The sequence below is a fragment of the Sycon ciliatum genome, chromosome 4, assembly GCF_964019385.1.
Source record: "Sycon ciliatum chromosome 4, ocSycCili1.1, whole genome shotgun sequence".
Taxonomy (NCBI): domain Eukaryota; kingdom Metazoa; phylum Porifera; class Calcarea; order Leucosolenida; family Sycettidae; genus Sycon; species Sycon ciliatum.
The window spans coordinates 21,979,493-21,988,090 of NC_088646.1; the positions used below are offsets into that span (position 1 = coordinate 21,979,493).

The 8,598-nt window shown below is 46.8% G+C and overlaps 2 protein-coding genes across 2 annotated transcripts in view; one reads left to right on the plus strand and one right to left on the minus strand.

The window, feature by feature from the left end:
* LOC135815033 (dynein axonemal heavy chain 6-like) overlaps positions 1–1,554 on the plus strand; it is a 109,281-nt gene extending 107,727 nt beyond the window's left edge. The window contains exon 70 of the mRNA XM_065328258.1: positions 816–1,554. Within this exon, the coding sequence (XP_065184330.1) occupies positions 816–1,484 (669 nt within the window). The 3' untranslated portion in view covers positions 1,485–1,554. The remainder of the gene's footprint in view (positions 1–815) is intronic.
* LOC135815034 (E3 ubiquitin-protein ligase HACE1-like) overlaps positions 1,551–8,598 on the minus strand; it is a 17,009-nt gene continuing 9,961 nt past the window's right edge. The window contains exons 14-23 of the mRNA XM_065328259.1: positions 8,543–8,598; positions 8,194–8,281; positions 7,321–7,470; positions 6,621–6,682; positions 6,183–6,317; positions 5,008–5,139; positions 4,241–4,339; positions 3,648–3,718; positions 3,194–3,313; positions 1,551–2,172 (exon numbers count right to left, since the gene is read on the minus strand). The exon at positions 8,543–8,598 is cut by the window's right edge and continues 145 nt beyond it. Of these exons, the coding sequence (XP_065184331.1) occupies positions 2,070–2,172; positions 3,194–3,313; positions 3,648–3,718; positions 4,241–4,339; positions 5,008–5,139; positions 6,183–6,317; positions 6,621–6,682; positions 7,321–7,470; positions 8,194–8,281; positions 8,543–8,598 (1,016 nt within the window). The 3' untranslated portion in view covers positions 1,551–2,069. The remainder of the gene's footprint in view (positions 2,173–3,193; positions 3,314–3,647; positions 3,719–4,240; positions 4,340–5,007; positions 5,140–6,182; positions 6,318–6,620; positions 6,683–7,320; positions 7,471–8,193; positions 8,282–8,542) is intronic.

The following is an 8,598-nucleotide window of genomic DNA, read 5'->3' on the forward strand; positions in this document are numbered from 1 at the left end:
TGCAAAACTCTCTAAGAGCCAAATTTGAGAAAATGAGATTTTGAGATCAGTGTAAGGCCACACGGGGTTTTTTCTATGTTCCGCGTCCACCGCACGCGTATATTTCACAGCCGGAGTTAAAAAAAATGATGTACTCGACTCAGCTCACATACATGTACCTGTACTGTGTGTGGGCCGCAAGTCACGCAATTACTGCCCATTTTCGGACCACAAGCATAGTGTGCGCACACACACAGTCACAGGGGCGAGCAGAGGCGTGGCGAGAAACGTTCCCATCCAGCTGATATGGACACAGTTTGGCCAGTAGGTACCACTCAGTGGAGACTGCATGTGCAATAGACTTTGTGACATTCATTGTATTGAAATGGATACACTCATGTATGGCATGCATGTTCATGTATGCATGGGTGAATTCAAAAATTTAATAATATACATGAACAGTGCCGAGTCTTTAGCTTGACTCAGGCTGTACACAACTACAGTATGCGAGGCGTACATGTACCGGTATGTACAATGTTTTCGGATGGCTTGTTTTTAATTTTTTTCGCCCTCGCTCATTGATTTCATCGGGTAAGGTGACGCGAGACATAGAAGAAAAAAAAACCCGGTGTGGCCTAATCAAAACGTCTAGGCAGGCTGGTCAGGCAAAATATCACATTCGAAATCTGACTACTACTGTTGTGGACATTGCAATCCTTTGAGAAGTCAAGTGGTCACGGGGTGCTGGCCTTGCGTCTAAAATCTCAATTTCTCAAACTTGGAAGTACGAACTAGTATGTGTGCGTATGTGCGTGCATGCGTGATTGTGTCAACAGAGAACTGATCCAAAGGCAGAAAAGATCCAGATCAAAGGCATGGTATTGTGCGGTGCCGGCTGGGACCCAGGCAGGGAATGCCTACAAGAGCTGGACATTGGGGAGCGCAACCAGGAGCTGGGCATCGTAGAGTTGTGTATTGAAGACCCGGCAAGCAGCAGCAGCAGCAGCAGCAGTGCCACGGGAAAGGAGCGGCCACCGACACGAGGAGCAACTCCTGGCAGGCGTTTTGCCGCCGCACAGCAGCTGTCGGCACTCGACAGGCAGCCACCCCCTCCACCGCATCCACCACCACCAGGGACCATACGGGTACGGCGTCCTAACAGCGGGCGCTCGGCGTCCTTCTCTGGCATGCCACTCCCAACTGCTGGTCGAGAGGATGGGCAGGGCGGTGGTGCAACTTTAGAAAAAACCATCCCAGAAGAACCATTAGAAGAACCAGCCACAGAAGCAGCGGTAATGACTGAAGCAGCACATGTCCTGTACACATGCCCACTGTACAACTGTGCGATGAACAGCTCCACACCGCACAGCGACAGTGCAGCATCGACCACCATGGAAGGCAACTTCATCTGTGAGGTGCCGCTGCCGAGTGGCAGCCCCCAGGCAGACCAGGCAGGAGTGTGGACGATGCGTGGAGTCGCACTGCTTTGCCAAGCACCACACTAAGTACAGCAAACATGCACATGTAACACTGAGTTCATGATAACTCTGATACTCAGCATACATGATGCAGAGTTCATGGTAACTCTGATAGCATGACTCAGCATACATGATGCAGAGTTCATGGTAACTCTGATAGCATGACTTATAATAAGACTTGGCCAAACAAAAAAAACTAAACTAGTGAGACAACTCAGTGCTATTGACAACCCACAACTAAAAACAAAGAGAGTACAGGAACGAGAAACGAGGCTAGAAACAAGAATACCTTGGAAATGAAGCTAGGTTAAAAAGGTAGAATATTTCAGTCCAATGTGTTAGAATATTTCAGTCCGATGATGTGTTTCATAAACTAAAGCTGTGCGTTTTGTGTCAAGATGAATTCGAGAGCTGTTGCAAATTATAAATTTTGTGGAATATTGTAAAACCTAAAAAATCCAAGGCATGTTTAATTTTGGAGATTCAAGTGTCTGCGTTTAGGATAATAAATTTGGATGTTTTTTTCGTAATATTATGATATGCGTACTGGTTGTTGGCGATATGTGTATTGGTTGGTGGGTGATTTCTTCATCCCTCCATCTCCTCCTAATCTCATGCAAAGTCGAATCCTTGACTGCCGTAGTGCAACGCTACGGATACACGGTCATACAGGATCTCCTTGCTTGCGTACTCGGGCAGCTTCAGCATGTTGAAGCTGACAATAGAGAAAATCCATTCATGGCACACAGGACAGCAAGCCAGCCCAAGCTCAGTTAGACGGACAGTTGTTCACTGCACAGACTTGACTTGTTTAGAGTAGTGTAACTCTCTCTACTTGACTAGAAAATACGCACTCACAAACTGCCCATACAATACGCACTCACAAACTGCCCATACAATACGCACTCACAAACTGCCCATACAATGCTTCAGTGTCTTCCTCAACGGGCAGGTTTCACCCCCAGCCCTCCTCGATAGGTTTTTTTATCACCATACTGCTCATTGAAAACCGATCGAGTGACTCAAGTACACGCCGGGTGTTGCGCAGCCGCTAGACCTGCGACACTGGGCTGCGAAATGGTGCAAGGCGCAAACTTGACTCACACGATCGGACTACCGTATTTCCCGATCGTAAGTCGCACTCGATTGTAAGTCGCACCCCTAATTTCAGGTCATGTCATAACGTTATCGTTTCAACGCATTCACTTCAGTAGTATATAATGCTCGATTGTAAGTTGATTGTAAGCTGTAAGTCCCTTTGTTGGCTCTGAAGTTTAGTGTAAAAAGGTGTGACTTATATTTGGGAAACTACGGTACTTTGAGTAGCACTGTACTTCAGTATGAAAAGCATACGAGGCAGAAGGCATGACCAGAAGTCTACCACAAACTTGCTTGGGAAAAGCTGGTTTGCCACCATTGCTGGCATTGAGCAAAACACAGCCGACCTGCCCCGGGGCAGTACAGTGTGATCATACACAGGATCCCTGAATATTCGTTTTCATGCAAACAAATACAAAGCCTGAAAGGGACATTTTGCCTACAAGAGAGAGGGGCAGGGGAGTTCTGACCCTGGAAAGTACACACACACACACACACACACACACACACACACACACACACACACACACACACACACACACACACTACTTAGCTTGACTAGAAGCAGAAGTGCCGGATTCAGCCATGGACATGACACAGAACAAGTTTTAGAAAAGTCAATCAACCAAGAAACTCACCATGTGGAAGCTGTCGGGAGACTGTTTGGGTTACTTGAAAGATCAACCCTGGCTATGCAGAAGTTTTGCGTATCATGTGACCCGGATAGATTAGCAAAGCCACCATGGGGCACACGAGAGCTGTGAGCGCCAAGCAAAAGAAAAACAAAAGAATGCATGCCAAAGATGAATCCGTGGCAATCATAGGAAAACACGTGTTTCAGTGGAAACAGCTAGAACAGGCACAAGGTGTATACGAGTAGTAGAGGTAGATCCGTACATTACTCGTATGCACACACATATCTGACATCACGTAAGCCATCCATTGGTGTCGGGATTGACTGGATTAGAACCAGCATGGCTGTCCCGTATGATCATGTGACAGCCACGTGAAACCACTCTACAGTAATCATGGGCAACAGAGACTAGCAAGAGATAACAAGAGAGGCAGGCCTGCTGTCACTGAAAGACTCACCTTCCTGTGGAGAACTGCAGCAGTAGAATACATTCCTTGCGATCAAACGAATGAACAATCTCCCAGAACCACTGCAACGCAGGCAAAGCAAAGGCACGCACGCCCATACACACACACACACCATGCTATCACGCTGGCACATAATACTGTGTTGTCGTATACCGGTGGCGTGTTGCTTCGTGGCCAGTATACGGTAGAGAGAGAGAGACAGAGACAGAGAGAGAGACAAGTTTTGAGGCCGGTGGACTGTCTCTACTTGTACGCAGAGGTTCAGATGTACTTCACGTAGGGCTGAACAGTCGAACTTGAAAGAGGTCTGATGCGCAAGATGACCAGTCCCCCAAGGCATGCAGTATCTCATGCCATGGTCATGATTGAGAGACACACATAAACTGGAAGTAAAAACTAACCCTACGACTTTAATTCATGAAAAGGATGTAGAGTATGGGTATGAGTAGTACCCCTCCGTCCACACCAACGGAGACCGGCGTACGGGCACAACTACCCCTCTGTCCACACCTGGACAGCGGAGACCCAGACCCGTGGACCCAACCAAAGCTGCAAATCAAGTGTGGATAGGAAGTTGTCTGTACCTTGATTATCTCTGAGTTCTCATCATATCCACCAGTGTAGAGTGTGTGATTCTGCCAGTCCCGCACATCAATATCTGGTAAGCCAGACATCAGTAACTCCTGCAAGCACACACACACACATCAATCGTGACGTCATACACACCCATACCATGCATACACACACACATGCACACGCACATACACACACACACACATATACACACGCCCGCACACACACAAACACACACACACACACACACGCGCGCGCGCACATACAATGTACGCTCGCACACATAATACTAGGGCTTGAAAGTGATGACGTCAAAATGGCCAGGGAGGAGTAAGTTCACATCAGATTTCTACTTTTGGATACACTAAGGTGTGACTTTGCTATTGACTCAGTGTGTGGGTGCATAGTAAGTTAGCCCACTCATGTCGTATGCAGGTGTGACTTTCACTTCGCCACCAGGTGTCACCCCACCCTCATTAGCCGAATCAGTCAATTTCACCGGCTAAACCACCTTGTTGTGAGTAAGACCGCTTGAAATGTGCTTGGATCCATACAAACACTGGACCCATGTGGATCCAATTTTTGAATTTTTGAAATTGGTGCTATGCTGTGACGTAGCACTTTCAAGCCCTATTGCACAGCATGACGCATTAGATAAGAAATTTGATACTTTGAGCTAATACTACAAAAACACATTGGCAAACAAAATGCAGTTGGGGACTGGAAAACTACTCCCTACAGATGTACAGTAAACCGACTAAGTTAGAAATACACTCACCAGCTCAAACTCATCGAACAGAGCCACCAACCGCTGTGGAATGAGCTTAGTAAACCCATCAAGAAAGGCCGTGATCTGGTCCAGGATTCCACTGGTCAAACGTTTCTCTGTGACAAGCTGCACATATTCATGCTGGAGGCACAGGGGGAACACACAAGTGCACACGCAAGACCAGAAACGGTACCGGCAAGACAAACGGACATGTCATCTTGTAATGTGCCGCTCTGTGATACAGGTTCAATGACGTGCTGACAAAAAGACAAAAATGGCAGACAAAGGATTAGCTCCACGTTCTATTTTGCATGCACAGTTTCCCGCCTGTCACATTGGCCCAAGAGCATTCATGATTGCGATCTCACACTACACGTAGACGGAGAGACGGGGTAGCACCTTATCGGAATGGACCCGCAATGTAGAAACCAGATCACTTTCTGTCTTGATTAGAAGACATTGTCACAGTGAGACCACGGTATGTTTCATTGCGCAGCAAATGTTCACAATACCCATGGGACTGCAATGACCAGCAGCGCCAATCCAGGCAAGTGAGTTTCGAGGTATTGCGTCACACATAAGTACTCGAGTTCCATGCCTCATGCAAATCAACTTTGGTTAACCGAGCTCGAGCGAACGCAGCATCAAACACACCTCTACTCACCAAACGACTAGCCCAAAAGTGGAAATACCAGCCACGCGAACAGAACAGACATGAGGAAATACTAATCTTTGCACAAAGGTGGAGATCGCCCAAGTATCTCCACCACCAATCTGCGGCTCTTTTGTAACGCAGCTGCTTCTTCTCGTAGCAGGTGAAGAGCAACTCACCCTTTGCCGATAAGTCACCTTTCACCAATGAAACCTAATGGAAGTACACGTATCATGTCTCATCGTTTTGGAGCAGCCTCTGTGACACCAATATTTGGACGGACCAACAGAAAAGAGTGGCTCAGTTTAATTGACTCTGGCCTCAGAACAAACTTCGGCAGATCAGCTTCCTTCCGGCAATCTGCAAAATGTATTTAGAACGAACCATCCACTCAGATTATTGCTATGGGATGAAAAAAAAACTTTGCTGTCAAACCGTTCTGAAAAAGCGCCATCTGTCTACAAAAATCCACTGATATTCTGCTGCCTCCAGGCTCTAGCATTAAACAGAACAAGCACATGTCAACACTCACCTTGTTTTCTTCCAGCACGGGAAGGCATGCTCCACCAGGCTTCAATTCCACGACCTGCATTGATCCGAAGACATCGGTTTCAAGCGAGAATGTGAGCTCCAAACCCAGATCGGAGATATCGTTGTCGAGTATCCACTGTGCATAGACACACACAGACATGTAGTGCAGCCATACATACACACAACTTACACACAGTGAGGAAAACAGAAGAAAACATTGCCACGGCTATGACAACAACTTATGATTGGCCATAAGTACTCCATTCCAGCACAACAAACACATCTTGACTCAACCAGAGTCATTGTTCAATCTGATACCTTCCAGCTTAACCACACATACTATCAACTGCACTTCTTGCACATGCATACTCTGACTAAACTATTTCAATTGAGTTGCTGGCGCGTTGGCATAGTGACTCCACTCCACTGGCTATCATACCTGCAGATTGCGAGCATACTCAGGGTCAATCGATGCTACGTCGCTGTAGTTTACTGAGACACCTGGCATGACAACAGAAAAAACGTAGAACCACCCGCACGCACACATACACATACCCACACATTACACACAGAACAGGATATACACACACTGGTGTAGTGTATAATAACTATCCTGCCACAGTCAACGCATACACACATGAGCTGTATGTGTAGCAGCCAGTCCAAGCACACCCGAATCGTTTACACCAGGTGTGGATTGATCAGATATCGTAGCACTCACCACTCAACATGCCGCAGCCAAAGGCCGCATTGTGCTTGCGCAAAGAATCAACAAGCCAGATAAGAAGAATGCCATACTTATTCTTGAGGAAGAGGATAGCAATGCTTGCTCAAGAGGATAGCAATGCTTGCTCAAACAATAAGTATACACTCATACCTTGGTCATCCGGACCCCCCAGGGTTACCGGCACTTCGGTCTACCGAGCACACTTTGGGCGAGTTTCAGCGGAAATATTACTACTCTTTTGTCACTTTATGTGGAAATATTAACATCATATGCCACATCTTTGGCCAGTCCCCATCGAAATGTATGTGATTCGGAGTTAGGGACATTTCAAAGTTACGGGCAGTGCCCGGTCCCGGACCACCCGCATAAACGAGCTATGACTCTAGAGTGTGAGCGTAGTCCTACTCCCTACCTAGGATATGCTTGTAGAAGGAGCGTGTAAAGTAGACGTTGAGCAGTTGCTGGTGGTAGATTGCAGCACCAATGACACGTCCGGCAAAGTTGAAGTAGCTGAGATGGTCGGGGTTGATTTGAGAGTTGGGGTTCGGCTGGAACGTTGAGCCTGAGCAAGCGGGGGGCAGCCAGGAACGCAAGAATGAATGCACGCAGCAATTCAACGGCAGAGAAAAAAAAACAGAAGTGGCAAGGACCGCAACTTCTATTCTTGTGCTCCTTGTGAAGTTACAAGAGTATGTAAGATCACTAGCAGTGTGACAGAGGGTCCACTGGGATACACTGGGGGTCACTCACTACTAAACTCTAATCAAGCATATGACATGTGTGTACAGCTCAAAGTGAGCGGCCAGCACGTTCCGTACTCAATGCTGAACCACTACCACCACCGGGAATACTAGCACGCAGAGCAAGTGTAACCATGCTGAAGCCAGGGAATGCACCCAAAGCAGGTACAACTCTATGCCTGAAACTCACAGATTCCCCTGATTCATTGCCGTGCCAACAGGAAAACTGAATTCCATCAACAATAAAAAGGATTAGGAAAAAAAGTTTCAGAGCAGACTCGCTCTCTTCCCATTCACTCTGCAAAACTCGAACTCATTTCTCAATCAATTTTTTTTACGTTTCGGCAAAATTGCCCTCATCAGGTATGCAATTCGAGTCTGCTCTGAAACCTTTTTTTCCTATGAATGAAGCTGCAGGAAGCCTCACCATTGCTACTAACAAAAAGGATTGTTACTACTTGTAAATTCTAAATGGAGTAAAGCAGGAAGTACAATGTAGTGGATATGTACATGCAGTAAGAACGGAGCACACAAGTCGGACATACCATCTGCAGACTGCGTGAACAGAGCGCAGTCCGGGTTGAGCATCTCAGCTGAGATCTTGTCAAAGAATTCCCGCCTGACACCAGCACCCTATGCACAAAACACACAAAACTTATGAAATAAATTACATGTAAACTCTAAATTCTCATGACACTACTTGTCTTGACGAAGACGAAGAGGACAACTTCAACAGCAATAAGACAAGGTGGCGGTGACATGCTACCCAGCTGTACTGCAGACTCCCATAGCAACACAGTAATGTAGATGCTTGTAAACGTACAATGAAACCAATCAGACAGGACAGCTCCACAAAGGACTCTGAATCTTTAAGAGCGCGTGCTGCTTTCTTACCATCCCCTCCTCTCCATCGAAGTTGACAGCAAAGTTCTGCTTGAGCTTCTCCGTGT